Genomic DNA, 22,086 nt, shown 5'->3' with positions numbered 1-22,086 from the left:
TGGATTTACATAGTTATATAAAATTATGCTGGATATTTGCCATGGCCTTTCTGGTTATGTGCTTTTTTAAAATGGCAGAGCATGTTTTAACCTGGGAAGAGGTGTTAATGTACTACAGGGCTCAGACTAAATAGAAGCCAGGAGTATGACTGGTCTTCTACTCTTCTTCTTCTAATTCCCTTTGGAAGGATGTTCCCAAGGACCCGTGTATCTTGAGTGTCAGTGGGCGGGTTCCCTTTCATCATCGTTTTGATCTCATTGGTCCTCTCGTGTTCCAGAGCAGTTTAGCTGCCTTCCTGGATGCTGTGATTGGCGGGAGAGTGGCGGAGAGCCCGCCCGTTTCCTCAAGTAGCCTATTGGAGGGCCTGAGCAGGACTGCCGTCTATGTGACCCAGTGTCAACTGTTTACACTGGTAAGTGATGCCTGTGTACAATAGTATTTACGGACAAGCTGTCTGTCTGTAATGAATTAAGCAGGCATTTGATTAAATAATTTGTTAAATGACAGTTACTTGATCAATGCTCATTTAGTGTTTTAAGCCTTCCCCTGCCTCGTTTGTATTGCTCAGTCTCTGTTAGCCTGTAGCTTTGTTAGCCAAATAACAGTGATTTATTGGGGGGGTGAGAATCACTACCTGACAGCTATTTTACAAAGACAGTATTAATAAACCAAACACTTCCTCATTTATTAGCTTGCATAAATACATATATTTTAACAAAAGCTTGCCAGTGTAGTCAAAAAAAAAAAACAGTATTAACAGAGAGTAGCTCTGGACCTGGGTCTAAAAAATGTGAACTGTCCCTTTAAATGATGACTGGCTGGCCAGCCTGTAGAATCGTGGTGAGTATAAATGAACAGGGCTTAAACGTGCCCTGCAGGTGGACTTTGTGCAGAGCGTGATGGAGGGGGATCAGCTCTCGGAGGACGAGCGGCAGGCCCTGGAGAGCCTGCTGGGCAGCATCCCCCAGGCCCATCCTGCGACGAGCAGCAGCTGCCTGGAGCTCACGCCCGCCAACGCCCCCCAGCTGTCCCCAGGCACCACCCCCGCCAACAAGAAGAACCGCCTGCCCATAGGTAACCAACCAGCCGCCCCCCGCCCCCTCCACACATGCTGTGCATGCTGTAACTGGGGCTATTCAACTGGTCACCCGCCATATAATGCATACACTCTACATCAGGGGTCCTCAATCTTATCCAGAAAGGGCCGGTGTGGGTGCAGGCTTTTGTTTCAACCAAGCAGTAACACACCTGCTCCTACTAATCAACCACTAGAGTCTTTGCCAAGGACCTCAGTTAGTAGAATCAGGTGTATTACTGCTCAGATGTCCTCTTCCTCAGGCGCATTATTAGCCCTTCGATCATTGAAGAAAAACAGCGGCAGCCTTCAGGTTTCCTCTCTCTACTGTAACTGGTCGCCAATGTTGTTTGCTCTTCTGGGCTGTAACTGGTCCGTCCCAGGTGTAGTTTTAGCTCTTTTACTGATAACTGGCGCTGCCGGGTGGTTTGCTCTCTCTACTGTAACTGGCCGTGCCGGGTGGGTTTGCTCTCTCTACTGTAACTGGCCGTGCCGGTGGGTTTGCTCTCTCTACTGTAACTGGCCGCGCCGGTGGGTTTGCTCTCTCTACTGTAACTGGCCGTGCCGGGTGGGTTTGCTCTCTCTACTGTAACTGGCCGTGCCGGGTGGGTTTGCTCTCTCTACTGTAACTGGCCGTGCCGGGTGGGTTTGCTCTCTCTACTGTAACTGGCCGTGCCGGGTGGGTTTGCTCTCTCTACTGTAACTGGCCGTGCCGGGTGGGTTTGCTCTCTCTACTGTAACTGGCCGTGCCGGGTGGGTTTGCTCTCTCTACTGTAACTGGCCGTGCCGGGTGGGTTCCCACAGCCCGTTTGGGAATCTGCAGCGTCTCAGAAACCTGGAGGCTGCTGTTGAAAGACTCTCTTTCTGATATCTCCCCCAGCCTTCTCTTCTGTTTCTCAGTCACTGCAAGAGGAGCTTCAGCTGTGGAGACCAGGCTTGGGGCTCAGTTCTGTTTCAGTGCAGGAACTGAATTTAAAAATTCAAAATAGGAATTTAACTGGAATCCACCCCAACCCTGATTTTTGTCAGACATCGAGGCCGTATCTTGAATTGCAATTCTCTCTGATCAATTTCTTCCTCCCTTCTCCTCCTCCTCCTTCTCCTCCTCCTTCTCCTCTCCCTCTCCCTCACCCTCTCCCTCTCTTTCTCACCCGCCTCGTCCGCGAGCAGGACAGCAGTTGGCCGCCATCACGTCCTGGGAGCCCTCTGCAGCAGCCCTCTCCACCCACATTCCTTTGGTCACTGGATTCAGTGGGTGACCCTCTGCCCCCTCCCCCACCCCCTGAACCTGCTTACCTGCCCAGTCTCGCCTGCCTGTTCCCCTCCACAGCTCCCTTTCCCTCTGCACCCCTCTGCTGTTTCTCTCTCACTCACAAAGAGCTGTTCTCTGGAATGCATTGTGTATTGTCTATGTAGTCCATCGCTGGCATGTGGAGATTGTCAGTACTGTTTAACCCTTTTATGGTGTAAGATCACCAATGTGTGATTAGAATGTTCCTCAATGAACATTCTAATGCTGATGGAACGATCACTACCGGTAATTGAAAGCAATGGAGTTCTAGAACACTGACTTAAAATTTTTGAAGGAAAGAAAAAAAAAAAAATTCAGGAACACACTCTTCAAAGGGTTAATTTAGCATGCCTGGATTATCTGTCATGTTTGTGTGTAGGCCATCATTAGCATGTGTGGATTGGCAGTATTGCTTGTGTGTAGATTATATTTAGCATGTATGGATTGGCAGTATTGTTTGTGTATAGGTTATCTTTAGCATGTGTGGATTATCAGTATTGTTTGTGTATAGGTTATCTTTAGCATGTGTGGATTATCAGTATTGTTTGTGTATAGGTTATCTTTAGCATGTGTGGATTATCAGTATTGTTTGTGTGTAGGTTTTCTTTAGCATGTATGGATTGGCAGTATTGTTTGTGTGTAGGTTTTCTTTAGCATGTGTGGATTATCAGTATTGTTTGTGTATAGGTTATCTTTAGCATGTGTGGATTATCAGTATTGTCTTTGTGTATAGGTTGTGTGTATCTTTGATATGTGTGCGGATTATCAAAACTGTCATATTCATAACTGGCAGCAGTGGGAGATTAGTTGAAATTGTGGCATGTTGATAAATTAGTGTAAGTCCATTGTAAATTAGATAAAATTAAAGAACTTGCAGCTGAAGATCAGATAATGATACTGTGAAATTGTTCCCTAAACTCCCACCGATGCAGTAAAAAGTTAAAGTTGAACTTTACCTTAAGATACATTCTTACTGTAAATTGATAGCATTTTTAATACAGTGTCTGTATGCAGGACAGGGTAAGATGTCTGGAGAGCCACACTTTAACATACATGCCTTTTTAGTTCCTCACTTAGTACAAAACAGTGGCATCAGATTAAGGTTTAGTTCCTCTTTAAATAATAAGAGGAGGAGTCGCATCCCAATGACATCATCACTCCAAATGGTCTTTTGGGGGTAAAAAAACAAGCTTTGTTTTTGACACGTGAAATACAGGTCCCAGTAATTATTCTGAGGGTAAGACGGAGCATACCAAATGATGAATTGTGGGGGTGTAGTTCCTTGTTAATTAATGATTGTGGGGTGTGGCAGCAGTGGTGTCCCAGATAGTTACCCTGCTTCTCCATTGTGTGCTCATCCCGACAGCCTCCCGCAGCCGTAGCCGTAGCAGCCTCGCCCAGGAGGGAGAGCAGGAGGCCAGCTCCCAGGATTCCCTGCAGGAAGTGATGCCAGAGGAAGTGCTGGTGATCTCACTGGGCTCTTCCCCACAGAATGTCCCGGGGATGATGTCAGAGAATGAGGTAATGCCCCCCCCGCCCCTCAGGAATGTGGATGAAGGTCAAATACTACCATGAACAGGCATTACCGTAAAAACACGGTATGCTTAGCAGGACACGCTAACCCAACGCAGCACAGTCTCTCATACACAAACACACACAGTTTATATGGAGTGGGTGTGAGCCTGACCTCCCCCCCTCCCCAGGTGCTGTCCCTGCAGATGGCTCACGAGGGGCAGGGGGAGGGCCCGGCGGATGACGGCAAACTCCAGGGGAAACCGGACAAGACCCTGCGCTTCTCGCTCTGCAGCGACAACCTGGAGGGCATTTCAGAGGGTGAGCTCCCCCCGGCGGCCTGCAGAGGGCGCCCTTTCAGACAGCCCGGCAGCAGCAGTGCACTGCTGTTAGCCGTATTGCGGTTGTGAGCAAATGCAGAACTGACACTGAGAGCAGTATTAGCAGTGAGGAAGTTTGTGTGGCGACGCTGCAGTAACGCTCCGTAGTGTTATGAGTGCGGGGAGTTACTCTTTGTGTATCTGCTGGTAAAATGGCCGCCGCTCCTGCTGGCTCTGTGTCCCGCAGGGCCGTCCAACCGCTCCAACTCGGTGTCCTCCCTGGACCTGGAGGGGGAGTCCGTGTCGGAGCTGGGGGCGGGGCCGGCGGGGGACGGCGTGGAGGCGCTGCAGCTCCTCGAGCACGAGCAAGGTGAGCGAGACCCCGCCCACGTCCACTCCCACTCCCACAACCACACACATGTACACGGGCGAGATCATCCAACCGCCAGCCTCTATTGCAGCCAGAGTCTGCGAATGCGCTACTGTTCTCCACTCAGCTCAGCGCCACGACATTTATTCAAACACTGCAATATCCCGCAGCAGTCAGACGCTTTTAAACAAACAGGCCTGCTTTTACTGTAGGTAAATGTCCCAGACAGAACTCCTCTCTCACGCCCTTTTTCCAAACAAGGCTCCTAACCTGAATTTGCCTCTGGAAAAGCTGGCTACCGTAAATTGATGATGTGTGAATACATATGAGTTGAGTCACCCTGGCTAAGGGCATGCAAATGCAAATCATTTAAGCGTTACATCCCATAATATGAAGGCCTCGTATAACTCCCATAGTCTCTGTTAGCACCCACCCAGGACAACCTGGATGAGAAGCTGCAAAAGTATTTGCAATTAATTTGTGTTCCATCCCATAATATTGTGTGGCGGTTTCTCCACCTTGTGCGTTCTGATAAATCCAAATAATTTTTTTCAGCTCTTAAAGGTCCAGGAAACTAAAATCTATCTGTGAATTCTTTGTTGATGTGTTGTTTTAATACTTCTGGCATTCACAAACGGCTCAGAACTGTTTTTAAATGATTCTTGAAAAAACCAAATACATAAAAAGCCTGGGTTGAAATTGGCTTGCTTTCCCCCTCGGCTAAACACTTAGAAATCCTGGGGAATATAACCACAATTTGAATCCAGTTTTCAGCACCTTCTAATTATTTCCCCAGCTTTTCTTTTGTACGTCCCATAATATGACAGCCCCGTGTGACTCCTCATTCCCTGTTGCTGTCGTAGCGACCACCCAGGACAACCTGGACGACAAGCTGCGCAAGTTTGAGATCCGGGACATGATGGGCCTGACGGACGACCGTGACATCTCCGAGACGGTGAGCGAGACCTGGAGCACCGACGTCCTGGGCAGCGACTTCGACCCCAACGCCGACGAGGACCGGCTGCAGGAGATCGCAGGTGACATGCCCCCCCGCCCCCCACCCTTACCCTGCTCCGGCCACGCCCCTCCTGCCCTCCCCCACCACCCCGTGGCCCGCCCATCCTGTCTCATGTATGGTTAAGAAGGCTATGATGTCAAACAGAGAGGAGCTCCACCAATGATGTGTTATGTGGGTGACAAGCAGTAGAGTAACACCAACAGTGATTGGTGGATCATTTTGGCTATACTTCTGAGGTCCCTGTGGGAATTGCCAAGACCACCAATGAGCATTGGTGTTGTTCTGCTGGTTGTTATCAACATACTCCATGATTAGTGCTCCTCTCTGATATCAACAAGTGAGATCATATCCATCTCATTACCATTATACTATGTCTATGGCCCACCCAAGTGTGCACATAAAGGGGAACTTTTTCCAAAAAAATCGGTCCAGGATGAATTAAAAAAAAAAAAAAAAAAAGTAGCATCAACCGATCTTTAGATTTTATATCTCTAGATTTTATATTTGCAAGTTCCTGAAACCAGTATGTTCCAGCTGATTGTCTGTACTTCATCTCCCACAAGTCATTGCTCCCCACCTTCCTCCCTAGGTGTAGCCGGGGGGAATCCGTGGGTGGGGAGTGTGTGCTCATTCGCGGTCACACGCTGGTGTGACACCAGTTCGGAGGCGGTGCGTTGCGTGTCGCAGCCTGTTCGCCGGAGCAGAACGCTTGAGCGAGCGAGAGACACGGAAACAAAGGGGTGGTGTGTGTGTGTCCTGCTAGCTGAGCTGAAAAATGTGTGCGTTCACCCAGCAACCATTCACATTTCACTCCCTGCTTTGGTCAGGAACGGCTGAGCGAAGGGCACCGCCGTGGCTCTTGGGTAGCGGAGGCTTGTGGTGAGCTGCTGACAGGCCAGACACGCGCTTTTTATGGTACATCGTCTGGCTGTCAAAAACCAGGAAGTAGTGTTTTAAGTCTATAAGGAAAGGATTTGAAGTCCAAATCCATTTTTTCCAGCATGTCGAGGGTAGATGAAAATAATACATTTTTGCGTGACGTTCCCCTTTAAAGGACTGTCTGTTCCCATGCTGGAATTGCAACATAGCCTCACTGTTGAAATTCCCTCCAGTTAACATGTACCAGGTTTCTAATGCTTCAGGACCAGGGGAGTCTTTGTCACAGCATGTCGGGCAGGGACAGGTTTTTCCACCAAAATACCGAAAGGAAAGGATTAGTCAGAACACCACAAGTCAGGCTACATTAGCAGCGCAGCTAACAACAGGTAGCTTGTTCTGTTCAGGATGGTGGCAGCCTGATTTAGGGAGTGTACACTTTATATCTTTATTCAAGGTTCTTCTAATGCTTTTTTGAAATAAATGCAGAAATACCATTTAAGAAACAACATTCACATAAATTCTGCGTATGTTTTAAAATATTTTAATATTTAAAATTTTTTGTTCTTTTTTGAGTATATAAATAATGTATTTTTACTGCTTAAAATCTCACAAATCAATTAGCTGAAAGTATACATCAAAGGGCTAAACAAGTGTTGGTTTTTCATTTATTTTTAAAATAATGTAATGTATGTTTAGAAAAAGGGGGAGGTGGGGGTCTTACATTGTGGACCCCATTAAGGTCTGCATACACCGGCCTCTGGAGGGTCTAACAGTGGGGATAAAGTAAACTTTTGGAAGGATTTTCAGCTGCTTCCCAATGAAACCATTGGTTTTACACTGCCACCTAGTGGTGCGTTTTTAAAATGGCCTTTCATCTGTTCATGAAGCCCTCTCCGGTTCACGTTGTGCGGTTTGCGTGTGAATTGTTTCTCGTTCCCCCTCGTAAACCACGGCGAACGAGCCTGGCGGTTTCAGAAAGGCTGTGGACGTTTCCGAGACGACGGCGCTGAATTATAAATGACTCGTGGTGTTAATTATTCAGCGTGTCCGTTGTTACTGCCATCCCTCCTCTGTAGGCACACCTGATATTTTATTACCTCTGTCTGCGTTCACCCCTCGCTGGTTTTTACGCCTGCTGTGCACCGCAAACACTTTAAGCTTTCGCCCGTTCTTAAATTAATTTCAGTTCCTGTCACGTGATAATGCCTCTCCTGCCGCAATGCAAAGTGTGTTAACTGCAGCTGTCGGTGTAATTGGGCTGAAGTATGAACCCACACAGACTGCTTCATACCCCTTATGGAGTCTCTCTCAGGTATTGCACAGGTGGTTGTCCTGTAACAGTGTGGCACAGACGGTGAATTAGGAGGATCGTAATCGGGGCGACGCGTCCAAACCCCAGTCAGGATGCTGATGTCATTATTCGGGACTCGGTATTCAGGCTGTCACGATTGTCCCGACAAAGTGCACCAGGAAAGGAACATCACGTTAAAAAAATATATGCGCATGGATATCCATCTGTTTTAAATGGGTAATATTTCAGATGTGAGTTCTGGTTAAACGTCCAGCAAAAATACACTATAAATAGTCCCTACTTCCCAAACCATGCTGAAGGAAGTGTATATAAATGGACAGATAAATATCCTTTTAAAACCTCTCTCTCTCCCTCTCTCTCTCTCTCTCTCCCCCCCTCTCCACCCTCTCCCTCTCTCTCTCTCTTTCTCGTGGTCTGAGCCTCTCTCTCCCCCTCTCTCTTTCTCTTTCTTATGGTCTGAGCCTCTCCCCTCCCTCTCCCTCTCTCTCTCTGATGGCCTGAGCCTCTCTCTCTCTCTCTCTCTCTCTCTCTCTCTCTGGTGGTCTGAGCCTCTCTCTCTCTCTCTCTCTCTCTCTCTCTCGGTGGTCTGAGCCTCTCTCTCTCTCTCTCTCTCTCTCTCTCTGATGGTCTGGGCCTCTCCCTGTCCCCTCAGTCAGTGTGTTGGTCTGTCTCCTGTGCAGTTTATCCTCTTCAGTAATGCGCTGTTAGAAGCAGGCGCTCTGTGGCTGAGTGAGCTGGCAGTGATTTCTCTATGCGCTTCTCCCAGGGCTTGCTTAATGAGATGAGCATTAAAAACCCATTAGTGCCTCGTTATGCCACCGATATGATTACCATCGTAACGAGGCACGGCTCCAAACTGACACGCGCATGCATACACACACACACACACACACACACACACACACAAGCACACACACACACACACGCACACATACACACATACACACACACATACACACACACACACACACACACACACACACACAGATACACACAGCACACACGCACACACACACACACACACACACACACGCGCATACACACACACACACACACACACACACACACACACACACAAACACACAGACACACAGATGCAGACACGTGCATGCGTACACACACAAACACACAAAAACAAACAAACATACACAGGCACTCACGTACACACACATACACATACGCTCACTTACACAGATGCACGTGCACACGCACACACACACATACACACTCACATACACAAATGCATACATACACACACACACACGCACATACAGGTGGAGCCTGCATTTCCAGGCACTAAAACAGTCTTCCTTCCCAGTATCTCTAGCATTATATATTTTGCTGTTTGTTTATGCATTTATTTGTCAGTGCATATGTATGAAAGGAATTCAGACTGACCTCCAAGTCTAATATGGAATGAATCATTAAACACTCATCACAGGAGCAACAGGAAGAACATTTGTTGAGGAGAGGAGCATGCAGAAGTCCAGTAAGGAGGACTCGAGCTGAGAGGAAGATCAGAGACATTAAACGCTGCCTCAGACAGTAATGGCGTAGTGCGTGAGCTTTAGCATCCTGAGGAGCAGCCTGCTAAAGCCTACAGCACACTGAAGTAGGCACAGGGCCTAATTTACGGAATAGCACATAACGGGCCTCCAGTCTGCTGCTCCTGTTGTCGGCGTGCGTACATGCAACCGAACAGTCCAGCACGGCACTGAGTGTGGGATCTGTCAGCACACTGAGGCCGTCTGGCAGCTAGCTGGGTCAGCGGCTTGATGCTTTTAAATGAATGAGGAACATAAGAACGAGGACACAGTGCCACTGATGCAAAGCACCATGAGTGCTAATAGCTCCCCCTTGTGGAGAATCTTCAGCCTGCTAAACGTGAGCGTGTGAGTGAGTTACAAGCCAGGTCCATGAGGTCCAAATCTCGCTTTTTATGTGTGTGAGCTCAGTGTGCTTCATGTGCAGGGGCTGCTGTGGAGAACACGTGTGTGGAGAACACGTGTGTGTGCGTGTGTGTGTGTGTGCGCGCACGCGTCTGTGTGTGTGTGCGTGTGCGCGCACGCGTCTGTGTTTGTGTGTGTGTGTGCTCAGCGGGTTTCTGTGCATCGTTTGCAGGGACTGCTGTGGAGAGCATGCGTGTGAGTTTGTGTGTGTGCCTGTGTGTTTGCATATGTGTGTGTGTGCTTGTGCGTGCGCGCGTCTATGTGTGTGTGTGCGCTCAGCGGGTTAATGTGCTTGTGTGTAGGGGCTGCTGTGGAGAGCGCGCGCGTGCGTGTGTGCGTGCGTGTGTGTGTGTAAGTGTGTGTAAGTGTGTGCGTGTGTGCGTATGCTGAGCGGGTTTCTGTGCTTCGTGTGCAGGGGCTGCGGTGGAGAACATGCTGGGGAGTCTGCTGTGTCTCCCAGGCTCTGGCTCCCTGCTGCTGGATCCCTGCACAGGATCCACCATCTCAGAGACCACCAGCGAGGCCTGGAGCGTGGAGGTCCTGCCCAGCGACTCGGGTGGGTCTGCCTGCCTGCCTGTCTGCCTGCCTGCTACCTGCCTGCCTGTCTGCCTGCCTGTCTGCCTGCCTGCCTGCCTGTCCATCTCAGCCTGCCTGTTTGCCTGCTACCGGGCCTGCCTGCCTGCCTGCCTGCCTGTCTGTCTGTCTCTCTGTCTGTGTGCCTCAGCCTGTATGTGTGTCCGTCTCAGCCTGTCTGCCTGCTTGCCTGCCTGTGTGTCTCAGCCTGTCTGTGTGTCTCAGCCTGTCTGCGTGTCTGCCTCTGTTTAGACCGCTTCACACTGCACTGCAGTGTAGTAAGCCCTGGGTTATCATTGGCCCCAGGCTAAGGATAGCCCAGGGCTAGCTCATCCTGTGTTCACACATTAACCCTGGGCTAAACATTAGCCAGGGCTGAAGCATTCACACTTAATGCCCGTAAAACCCTGCGCTAACGTCCGTTCGTCAGTTTGTCAGTAAGTTATATCTTTACTGTCGGCAGCACTTGTTGAGGCTTGCATTGGCAGCCTGTGTTTTCCCACGGGTGCGCTTGTTGACAGAAAGCAGCTGGCTCGAGCTAACTGTCCAATCAACACTCTTGACTGTGCAAATGAGCACTGTCCAATAAGACAGTTTTGCAGGGGTTTAAAAGCTTGTCACAGCTGCAAGTTTATGGCACAAGTTGATTGGGAGGAAATAAATAAATTATTTGGCGTTGGCCACTAACTTTCGTTTGCTAGCTAGCTAGCTAACTAACTTTTTTTTTTTAAGCTGATAAACAATAGCTGCACAAGCAGTGCACACAAGTGTAGCACGCTGAATGCTTTGGGGAGATTTCTGGGCCTAACTCTAAAAGGTGTGTGCTAACTCTCCTGGAGTACGGTCAGCTAGCCCAGGGCTAAGGTTGGAGCTAGCCCACTTCAGAATGTGCAAGTGCGAGCACTCGCTTAGCCCCGGGCTAAAATCTCTCTTAGCTCATTGATCTACTGTAGACACTACGTCACTGTTTAATGGCAGGGGCCAGCAGGGTGTCTGCTGTACAGACAGAAACCCCACTCAGTGGGATGAGTGTCACAGAGACGTCACTCCTGCTGGAAGACATTTCATTGCCACATAGGCTACACTTCATTTTCCACAAACCCCCTCTAAAATGTAACAGCTGATGCAATGTGTCTTTTCTCAAGACTGGAAGAATGACTGAAAAGTCTGTGAATCAGTGAAGCAAATGGTTTCGCTTTTGTGTAAATACGTGGGACAGGGTTAATGGAGAGGGCTGAAGGAGCTTTTTATGAGAGCGACGGGGCTGTAACGGCAGCTAACAGCTAGCGGAGCGTAGCAGCGGTGCTGCGCTGACCTCACTCGTGATTGGCTGGCTCGTCTGTGTCCTGTCGCTAGCCCTGGTTCTGTGCTGTAGTAAAGCTGTCTGTAATGTGCCTGCAGATTCCTGTTAATCTGTAGGCTAAATTGGATAGAAACCGTGTGCGTGTGTGCGTGTGTGCGTGTGTGCGTGTGTGCGTGTGTGCGTGTGTGTGTGTGTGTGTGTGTGTATACGTGTCTGTGAGTACTTGTGTATGAGCGTATCTCTGTGGCATGCGAGCATGTGTGTGCGTGTGTGCATGTGACTGTGTGTATACTGTAGTGTATCTGCGTGCACGTGAGAGCGTGTGCATGTGACTGTGTGCATACTGTAGTGTATCTGCGTGTGCGTGTGTGCATGTGACTGTGTATACTGTAGTGTATCTGCGTGCACGTGAGAGCGTGTGCATGTGACTGTGTGCATACTGTAGTGTATCTGCGTGTGCGTGTGTGCATGTGACTGTGTATACTGTAGTGTATCTGCGTGCACGTGAGAACGTGTGTGCATGTGACTGTGTGTATACTGTAGTGTATCTGCGTGCACGTGAGAACGTGTGCGTGTGTGCATGTGACTGTGTGTATACTGTAGTGTATCTGCGTGCACGTGAGAACGTGTGGGTGTGTGCATGTGACTGTGTGTATACTGTAGTGTATCTGCGTGCACGTGAGAGCGTGTGCGTGTGTATGTGACTGTGTGTATACTGTAGTGTATCTGTGTGCACGTGAGAACGTGTGCGTGTGTGCATGTGACTGTGCGCATACTGTAGTGTATCTGCGTGCACGTGAGAGCGTGTGCGTGTGTGCATGTGACTGTGTGCATACTGTAGTGTAGCTGCGTGCACGTGAGAGCGTGTGCGTGTGCGTCCCCGTGGTAACGCGCTGCGTGCGCTGGGTCCTCAGAGGCGGCCGACCTGAAGCAGGAGGAGCGGCTGCAGGAGCTGGAGAGCTGCTCCGGGGTGGGCAGCACCTCCGACGACACGGAGGTCAGAGAGGTCAGCTCCAGACCCAGCACGCCCGGACTCAGCGCTGTGTCAGGTACCGTACGCATTGCACACACATACACTATACACATTCTCACTATAGACTGTACACACATACACTATACACATCCTCACTATGGACTGTACACATATACACTATACACATCGTCACTATAGACTGTACACACATACACTATACACATCCTCACTATAGACTGTACACACATACACCATACACTCTCTATAGACTGTACACACATACACCATACACTCTCTATAGACTGTACACACATACACTATACACTCTCTATAGACTGTACACACACACACTACACACACACACACTATAGATGACACACATACACTATACACACACTCACTATAGATTAAACACATACACTATACCCACTCACTTTACACCATAAACACCTACTATATACAAATGCATAATCTACACGCTCCTGTTCTGAAACGTGTGTCTGATGTAATTTCCTGTCCTGCACCAGGCGTCAGCATGACATCAGAGGACATCCCCAATAAGACGGAGGACCTGAGGTCAGAGTGCAGCTCGGATTTTGGGGGCAAGGACTCTGCGACCAGTCCTGAGGGGGAGGAGCCAGCCCACGGTACGACAGAGAGATATGTGCTGTAACTCAGCGCAGTGCTCTGTGGATTTAAAACAATAGGGGCATCTACTGCACTATCATTAATGTCTGGTTGAGGTGGTTAATGTGCGGTCATTGTTTGAGTGAGACCGTCAGTGATGGGGTAAAACTGTCAGTGTGTGGGTGCATCAGTCAGTGTTTGGTTGAGTCAATTAGTGTGTGAGTCAGTAAGTAGGTCAGTGTTTCTTTCTTGGGTTGCTCCCTCCAGTGGCAGGCCCAGAGGCCAGGATTTAACATTACACAGAGTTTTGCTGAAGGCTTTTCCTGATTGGACGTTTCCTCTGTCATTGCAGGAGCCCACCACTTGGCCTCCCCGCCCTCACATGCTGACATGCTGGTCATGTTTGACCCTCTGGCCTCTGCAGAAGGTAACCAGCATGAGCTCTGAGCTCTGAGCTCTATGGAAAAGCCATTGCAGCTCACAGAAACAGACTAGAGTAGATCTGTTATTCATGAGCAGCAGTCAAATGTTTGTTCTGTGATGCCAGGGAAGATGAGGTCGATTAGAAGCTTATCCGGCGGTGACGCCGCGGTTTCTATTCCCCGCGCAACCTGGGGGTTTCTCCTGACTTCGGCGGCCCTCGCTCCTCTGCAGGTTTCCCCACGGGAACGGTGGTGAGACCCAAGGCGCACCACGTCCGGCCGCCCCACCCGCCCCCAGACCCGCCCATCCCGGAGGCGTACGCTGTGGGACAGGAGCCCCGCCTCTCCCTCTTCATGCTCGGCTCCCTGGGGGAGGCGGAGCCCGGCAAGCAGAGGTACTCCTGCCCCGACAGGCTGGTGCGCAGCCGGAGCAGCGACATCACCTGCCCCGCCCGCCGGCCAACCAGCGACCCCGGGGTCCTCCGCAGGGGCGTGGCCGACGACAGAGACCACGCCTCCGCATTTGGCCTTGGCCCCACCTCCTCCCCCAGTAGGGACTACCTGAGAGAGGTAATCTTGTTTACCGTGTCTTTGGGTTAGTAGTGTGTTTAGCTGAAATTCAGGTATCAATTTTTAAATACAATAAGTATTTTTATAAATTATTTCAGGTATTTGACACAGGTCTGCTGTACTCTCAGAGTGTGATACTGGACAGTAATGCATTCTCGGGGATGGAGAAGTAGCTTGCTAACCCAGTGGAGTGCTCTGTGCACAGGGCTGTCTGGGAGATATGCAAGGCCCTGTGCAAGGCTGGCAGTGCAAGGCCTACCCTACTCTGCTCTGCTGATAGATAGTAGGCAATAAGGGAATGCTATGGTTACTAGTGTTTAGATTAGCTTACAGCCTTGTGTATGAGGATTTAGGATTTCTAAAGCAGTCGTAGCCCTCGTGGTAGCGTACACTCTGGGATATGTAGCGTGCTAACGGCAGGCTATCTCCGCGCGCGTGCGCAGGGGGAGGAGAGGAAGGACAGCGATGACGAGAAGGTGGACCGTAGCAGGCCCTGGTGGAAGAAGCGCTTCGTGAACGCCATCCCCAAAGGTAAGTGCTGCCCTCAGCGCCCCTCCCCCCCCCATCTGCCCCCCTGCCCCAGACCTTTCCCTGTGTCCAGGGGCTTCGTCGCCATGGCGCCGGCTTTTCCGTGACGTTGGCGACCACGCGTTTAACGCGTACAGGCTGGCCCAAGAGCATACGACACGCCGAGGAGAGAAAGGAATACGTGCAGCGTTACCACAGGTGGCTACACCCCCCTACAGACAGGGTGTTTAGGGGCAGTTCACTTGAAATCAACCCAGATCTGTTTGTTGTAATGCTGTGCACTGCTTTTCATTTCCAAACAGCCCCCGACCCCCTAAAATAGTGTGACTGCGTCTTAGAATCGCCAGCACAATAAATTGGGTTTAACACCATTACCCAACACCCACCACAGGTCTGAGTTAATGCGCTAGTATATGAAATCGGCTGTCGTGTCATGGGTCTGCCCGAGACATGTAGTTTTCTAGTTCAAAATAAGCGTGTAATGAATGGTAATGATCATACGGCCATATTGCTAATGATGTTTAAGTTTTATTTCTTATGAAATATGTATTTAATGTGACAGGGAAATATTATAAATATGGAAAAGGAAAATATTTTCCCAGTAATATTATCAAGAATATGAGAACCAAGAAAAAAAAAATTTGTATCTTAAAATGTAAAATATGTAACTTGTGGCAATAATAAGAAATAGTTAAGAAAAAGAATAATGAAGGAGCGCTCCTTGGGGGGCTGTGATTTTGGGGACTTGTGCTGCAGGTGGGGTGTAATGGCCGCCCTCTCTGTTCTCTACGCAGTGCTTTACTGGACCGTGGATAGCGAGGGATCAGGTAACGCTCAGCCAGGCTTTAGCCCCGCCCCCATCTTAGCAAGCGCTGTGATGTAATCTGTCCCGGCTTGCCAATTCATTTCATCTTATTTAGTGGATTTTTGGTTGTAGTTTTCATCCGTCATTTTTTAAGTGGTTTTATTTTGCATTGCCTGTCTTCAAAGCGCTAGTTCACTGGGTTTCCTTGCAGGAAACGGAACCCTTAGCAGAACTGGGATTTTTGGCGGGGTTTGTGGCAACACTGTAAATGGCGAAATTGTGCTGATCGATGAAGTGAGGCAGATGGACTGTGCTAATGGGATATTCAGCGAAAGAACGTGACAGTCCAGACAATGCGATAAAGTAATAGTTTTGAGGATGAAAACGATTGGTCTCATCCAAAGAGCTGCTCTTTGTTCTTCAAGAAGGGGGCCAAGTTTCTAAAAACAATTCCTGAGGATTGGCTTAAGATGGTGGGATGGGATTAGTCAAAAAAGCCAAACGGGGTTTCCAAATGGCCTTCCTCCTCCTGGATGACCAGCGGGTCAGTCCTGCTCGTTGTGTCTGCAGTTCCTCACTCCGGTGAGAAGAATAATCTGGTTTCAGGAAAGTGGATGCAAAATGCAATTGGGAGCTTATGAGGGAAGCTCTTTTTTTTTTTTTTTTTTTGCAAATGCAATTTTTGCTGTCATTTTTATGGTCATTAAATCCCATTGATTTGATGCTAAATCGCAGCAAGTTTTCTGAAGGACAAGAAAGACGCGCATTTCTCATTGTCTGAGTCTGAGACAATGAGTTCTCTACTCTTTCATAGCCCTTTAGTTCTTAATTCTTAATTCCAAAACAAAGCAAACAAAACAAAGTAGGCTTTTTTTTTTAGAGCAGGGCTACTCAACTCTTTTCCTGTAGATTTATCATTTTGTAGGATTTCACTCCAACCGTAATAACGCGCACATCATTCAACAGCTCGAGATCTTGTTGAGCTGCTAATTTGTCAGGTGTGCCAGATTAGGGTTGGAGTGAAAACCTGCAGGAACAGGTTTGGGCGGCCCTATTTTGGAGGTCTGTTCCAGGTGGACTATCGGCTGCTTGGATCTACAAGGCTCCAAATGGCGCAGTTGGGTGTCTCCCTGTGGGGCCGATCCCAAATTGGGCCTCCAATAGTGCACCGATTGACAAGCAGAAGAAACATATAATTTGTAGTGAACCTTAATCTTTTGACTTGTGCAAAAAGACAGAACCCCCAGGATAAATGATCCCACTGGGTTGAGCAGACCGCTACTGGCTAACATTCTCATTTAATTTGGGCTTTTGTTCTGTATTATGATGTTAAACTGTCTATTTAAAAAAACATATAATTTGAAATGAGTATCTTTACTTGCTGCAGAGATGTGAAAAATGGCATGTGAGTGCAAAAGCAGCGAAGCGCTGCTCTTGTCCGTCTCAGAGTGCTTGCGTAGATGTCACGTAGGCTAGTGATTTCACCTTTGCAAAAATGCATATTTTCATTTTCTGCTTTCCACTTTCAAAATGGTTGTCATTGAGCTGCACAAAACAGGCACCTTCAGTGTAAGTCTGAATGCATTGGCCCTTCCCTAGATTGTGTGATGTGCGTATGTGATTATAGTCTGAGCGTGACTGATTTTAACATCCTTCTTTAAAATATGCGTTTTACGAGGCTGCTGGGTGGCTCATTCGGTTAAGGCACCGCGCTGTGGTGGACGAAGCCCACGGTCTTCGATCGCATCCAGACCGTGTCCGGTGCCGACGCTGCCTGGGTGATGTGCTATTGGCGATTGCTTTTCCCTGGGTACAACAGGGTTCAGTCGCTGCCCATTTAACTGGTGGGAAATGAATGCAAATGAAGTGAAAATCCCTGCGACTGTGTGTAAGCCTTTTTTTAATGCGAGTAGTTATCTGTTAGGGGCGTGTCAGACAGCGTAACATTTGAGATTGTTTGATTATGACCACATCGGATGTTCAGCACATCCAGACTGCTCGGTTTTCCCTGCTGTCTAGAATGGGGTATCTTGCTGTATGCCTGGCCTGGTCTACAGCACCCTCATGATCACCTACTTGACAACATAGGTGTTCATAAATATATTGATTATGAATAGTGGGCACTTTTTGGTTCTCTTTAGTAATGGAGAAAAGGCATCTGCTTTTGTCCAGCGTGAAGCACCATGTGACAGCCTGTTTGTGAATGTCACTTTACACAAATGAAAAGACTGGGACTGAGGTTAAGGACCCAAACTCATCCGTTTCATCTGTCCACAGGCGCGGGCTTCCGGAGAAAGGACAAGCATGAGAGAGAGGAGGCGGGATTGGAGCGCGCTCAGCAAGGTGTGTCCCGGCCGCTGGTCGCCATGCCAACCCCACTCCTCAAACTCAGGGATTGTACGTGCCATTACCAAGCACAGCAGTTTGAGGCATGCCAAGCTTTAGTAGAAGCAGTTTGGAACATGGTAGCCATGGGAGAGTTTGCCCCCATAATGGGCTGTCAATCTCTGGCTCATATGAGACCAATCAAAAAGCTTTATTATTATCCGCTATTATTATCAATAGCAAAACAATGTGATTGGTTCACATGTGAACCAGTCAGTTAGTTGAGTGCATATTCCACTGATCTCGGCGATTCAGGAAGCCTCAAGGTCCCATGCACCCGCTCCTCAACACACTGTTTCTAGAACCTTCTGCAATGACAACATCGTGTTTGTCATATTTGTCCTTCCGCATTCTGGGATCTGATCAAAAGATGTACACCAATAGACTTATATATATTTACGTAGCATTTATTTACAGTATAGTTCTTTTTGAAAATATTTGTTGTGTAAATTTTGTAATATTTTAGAAAGTTGTATTTTAAAAAAGGAGGAGGTTAGAGGAATGTAATTTTAAAAGATGCAGGTTCCTCGGGTTGTGGGGTTGGACACACAGGTAAATGTTTATCATGTGTCCCTGTAGAGGACGCTGGGTCCAGACTGAGCACCCAGGTACAGGCGGCGGAGGACATCCTGGACAAGTACCGGAACATCAAACGCAGCAGCCCCAGCGAAGGGGCCCCCGGGGCCACTGGCGATGAGGGCCCAGGTGTGTCCTGCGCAGGAGTTACAGTACCAGCACAGTACCATGGCAACAGGAATTACACAAATTATGCATGTAACCAGCCTGTCTGTTGATGGAGAGCCATGCGGACGGCATGGTTTAATGTGTATGTGTGTGTGTGTGTTCCTCTGCGTGTGCGTGCGTGTGCGTGTGTGTGTGTGTGTGTGTGTGTGTGTTCCTCTGTGTGTGTTTGTGCGTGTGCGTGTGTGTGTGTGTTCCTCTGCATGTTTGTGCGTATGTGTGTGTGTTCCTCTGTGTGTGTGTGTGCGCGCGCGTGTGTGTGTTCCTCTGCGTGTGTGTTTAGACGCCTGTGGGGAAGGTGAGAGCAGCGTGCAGGAGTCTCTCAGAGAAGACGCCCTACAGAACCTCTCCACAGAGGACATGCCCGACTCTGCCAGCCAGACTGCCCCGCCTCAGGACCACAGATACACATTCAGGTCTGTCTGAGAGTGTGTGAGTGTGTGAGTGTGTGAGTGTGTGAGTGTGTGAGTGTGTGAGTGTGTGAGAGTGTTAGAGAGTAAGAGTGTGAGAGTGAGAGAGTGTGTACATGTCTCTGACCCTGCTGTTTGTGTTGCAGTGATGCTAAGAAGAAGCTGAGATTGGCTCTGTGTTCTGCGGACTCTGTGGTCCTGCCCCTCCTTCCCCACGCCTCCACCCGCAATGGCCTGCCTGACCACGCCGAGCCTGAGGGTGAGGAGATCCTCCTTATGGCTGCCTAAATCACTGTTACTGGGACCTATATCACTGTTACTGCGGCCTATATCACTGTTACTGCAGTCTGTCACCACCAAACCACCATTACTGTAGTCTAAATCACTGTTACTGCAGCCTAAATCACTATTACTGCAGTCTGTCACCACCAAACCACCATTACTGTAGTCTAAATCACTGCTACTGCAGCCTAAATCACTGGTTCTGCAGCCTAAATCACTGTTACTGCAGTCTGTCACCACCAAACCACCATTATGCTTAGGTGCGTGCGTATGTGTAAATCTGACTCGTTTTTCTCCTCTCCAGAGAATGAGATTGTGTGCTTCCTGAAGGTGCAGTTGGCAGAGGCCATTAACCTGCAGGATAAGAACAGCATAGCGCAGATCCAGGAGACCACGCGCTGCATCAGCCGCCTGGACTCGCGCACCTGCAGGAAGCTGCTGACCGCCATCGCCGACGACTACAGGTGCCCGCCGCACCCGCCGACCAGCAGGGGGCGCGTTGTAGTCAAACCCCAGCCCCCCACTCCGAGCTTCCCGGTTTGCGCCGCTGTTTGACGAGCGCTTGTTGTTCCCGTGGCTGCAGGAAGAGGGCGCCCTACATCGCCTACCTGACGCGGTGTCGGCAGGGCCTGCAGACGTCGCAGGCGCACCTGGAGCGCATGCTGCAGAGGGTGCTGCGGGACAAGGACGTGGCCAACCGCTGCTTCACCGCCGTCTGCGTGCGGCTCTTCCTCCAGGGCATGGAGGCCAAGATGCAGGGCTTCATCAGAGGTGTGTGTGTGTGTGTGTGTGTGTGTGTCTGTGCACGTGTGCGTGCGTGTCTCTGTAAATGAGTAAATGTGTGTGTGTCTATGCATGTGTGCGTGCAAGTGTAAATGAGTAAATGTGTGTGTGTGTGTGTGTGTGTAGAAATGTAAATGAGTAAAAGTGTGTGTGTAGGTGTGTGTGTGTAAATTTTTATTTCTGGGAGTCTGTGCCATGTATATAGTTGAGAACAGACTGAAAGCCTGTCTGAAAATAAAGCAGATCAGCTTGCTCGGTACTGCAATGTGCAATGTTTCGCCCAGTCTGGAGAAGGCCCTGCTGTTCCTATCATCAATAACTACTTTGGGCCGCTTTGTGCATAAAACCGATGAATCCGTTCTAAAATCTGACCTGGTTTACCTCCCCCGCCCCCCCACCCTCCCCAGCGTTCCAGAGGTGCACGGCGTCCGACGACAAGACGGCGGCGGTGGAGGACTTCCTGCGCTACCTGTACGGCGCCATGGCGAACGACGCCACCTGGCAGTACGCCAGCGAGGAGCAGCTGCAGGACGCGCAGGCGGCCATCGAGCGCAGCGTCATGAACCGCATCTTCAGGCTGGCCTTCTACCCCAACCAGGACGGGGACGTCCTCCGGGACCAGTGAGTGTGCTGCGTGCCTGCGCGGGGCAGCCCCTACGGGACACCAACCACGGGGCACCCACCACGGGACAGCCCCCACGGGGCACCCACCGCGGGACAGCCCCCACGGGGCACCCACCACGGGGCACCCACCGCGGGACAGCCCCCACAAGGCACCCACGGCCTGTAAAAGCCTTGTATACCCACACAGAAACACACACACCCATAGTCAGTGGTAAAATAATCCACTGTGGAAAGTTGGAGAGAAGCCCTTTTAAAAAAATAATAATAATAATAATAATAATAAATATGGATGTGTGTTGTGAGCATTTTGCCTGAGAGTTTTTAGTTTTTATATATTAAATCCTCTTTTTGTTGTAATATACCGATTGACAGTTTGAGTGTCGCATTGTCCCATCTCCCCACAGGCTGCTACAGGAACACATACAGCGGCTCTCTAAGGTGGTAACAGCCAATCACAAGGCACTACAAATCCCAGAGGTAACATTCTCACATCTTTACTTCCTTCTCTGATCTATTCCATAGGCTGAATTTTTATATCTCATTTCATAGAATTCAAATTATCAGTGTGCCTCAGGAAAAGTCTGGGATTGAAACCCTTGATTTTTCTGTAACCGTGTGTGTGTGCGTGCGTGCGTGCGTGTGTGTGTGTTTGTGTGTGTGTTCTGTATTTGAGTGTATATTAGAGGTTCTTCTAAGCAGGTTCATTATTATTATTACTGAACAGACTTAAGTGGTGCCCCAGTAGTGTGCTGTGATGGTGAGAATGGAACTGTGCTGTAAATGCGTGACTGACGGACATGCTGCTGCGTCTGCGTGCGTCTGCGCTGCTGCGTCTGCGTGCGTCTGCGCAGGTGTACCTGAAGGAGGCGCCGTGGCCGTCCGCGCAGGCGGAGATCCGGTCCGTCAACGCCTACAAGACGCCGCGGGACAAGGTGCAGTGCATCCTGCGCATGTGCTCCACCATCATGAACCTGCTCAGCCTGGCCAACGAGGACTCGGTGCCCGGCGCCGACGACTTCGTGCCCGCGCTCGTCTTCGTGCTCATAAAGGTGAGAGCCAGCTGCGTGCGTCTCCGTGGAAACGCAGTGTGTACTCAGTCACGCTCACACGCGCCCACAAACATACACACACGCACATACACTTACACGCACACACACACACATACACACACACACACACGCAAATTTAGTCATTTACACACACACACACACAAACACGCACATTTATTCATTTACACACACGCACACACGCACACATTTAGTCATTTACACACACACACACACACACACACACGCACATTTAGTCATTTACACACACACACACACACACACAC

The 22,086-nt window shown here is 49.4% G+C and overlaps 1 protein-coding gene across 4 annotated transcripts in view; it reads left to right on the top strand.

Moving 5' to 3' along the window:
- LOC135238901 (GTPase-activating protein and VPS9 domain-containing protein 1-like) overlaps nucleotides 1-22,086 on the top strand; it is a 35,933-nt gene that overhangs the window by 9,471 nt on the left and 4,376 nt on the right. Inside the window, exons 6-28 of one of the 4 annotated variants that reach the window (XM_064307055.1) lie at nucleotides 279-413; nucleotides 880-1,075; nucleotides 2,247-2,327; nucleotides 3,734-3,888; nucleotides 4,071-4,200; nucleotides 4,447-4,569; nucleotides 5,433-5,606; nucleotides 10,143-10,283; nucleotides 12,518-12,652; nucleotides 13,104-13,223; nucleotides 13,556-13,630; nucleotides 13,858-14,195; nucleotides 14,639-14,726; nucleotides 15,518-15,550; nucleotides 17,806-17,871; nucleotides 18,493-18,618; nucleotides 18,938-19,070; nucleotides 19,211-19,323; nucleotides 19,651-19,810; nucleotides 19,930-20,117; nucleotides 20,537-20,750; nucleotides 21,158-21,230; nucleotides 21,605-21,802. In XM_064307055.1, coding sequence (XP_064163125.1) covers nucleotides 279-413; nucleotides 880-1,075; nucleotides 2,247-2,327; nucleotides 3,734-3,888; nucleotides 4,071-4,200; nucleotides 4,447-4,569; nucleotides 5,433-5,606; nucleotides 10,143-10,283; nucleotides 12,518-12,652; nucleotides 13,104-13,223; nucleotides 13,556-13,630; nucleotides 13,858-14,195; nucleotides 14,639-14,726; nucleotides 15,518-15,550; nucleotides 17,806-17,871; nucleotides 18,493-18,618; nucleotides 18,938-19,070; nucleotides 19,211-19,323; nucleotides 19,651-19,810; nucleotides 19,930-20,117; nucleotides 20,537-20,750; nucleotides 21,158-21,230; nucleotides 21,605-21,802 — 3,195 coding nt within the window. The remainder of the gene's footprint in view (nucleotides 1-278; nucleotides 414-879; nucleotides 1,076-2,246; nucleotides 2,328-3,733; nucleotides 3,889-4,070; nucleotides 4,201-4,446; nucleotides 4,570-5,432; nucleotides 5,607-10,142; nucleotides 10,284-12,517; nucleotides 12,653-13,103; nucleotides 13,224-13,555; nucleotides 13,631-13,857; nucleotides 14,196-14,638; nucleotides 14,727-15,517; nucleotides 15,551-17,805; nucleotides 17,872-18,492; nucleotides 18,619-18,937; nucleotides 19,071-19,210; nucleotides 19,324-19,650; nucleotides 19,811-19,929; nucleotides 20,118-20,536; nucleotides 20,751-21,157; nucleotides 21,231-21,604; nucleotides 21,803-22,086) is intronic. The other 3 variants (XM_064307058.1, XM_064307057.1, XM_064307056.1) reach the window with 3 other exon arrangements.

The sequence above is a fragment of the Anguilla rostrata genome, chromosome 14 (assembly GCF_018555375.3).
Source record: "Anguilla rostrata isolate EN2019 chromosome 14, ASM1855537v3, whole genome shotgun sequence".
Lineage (NCBI taxonomy): Eukaryota > Metazoa > Chordata > Actinopteri > Anguilliformes > Anguillidae > Anguilla > Anguilla rostrata.
Note: the sequence above shows the minus strand (reverse complement) of the source record. Positions and strands in the feature narration are given on the sequence as shown.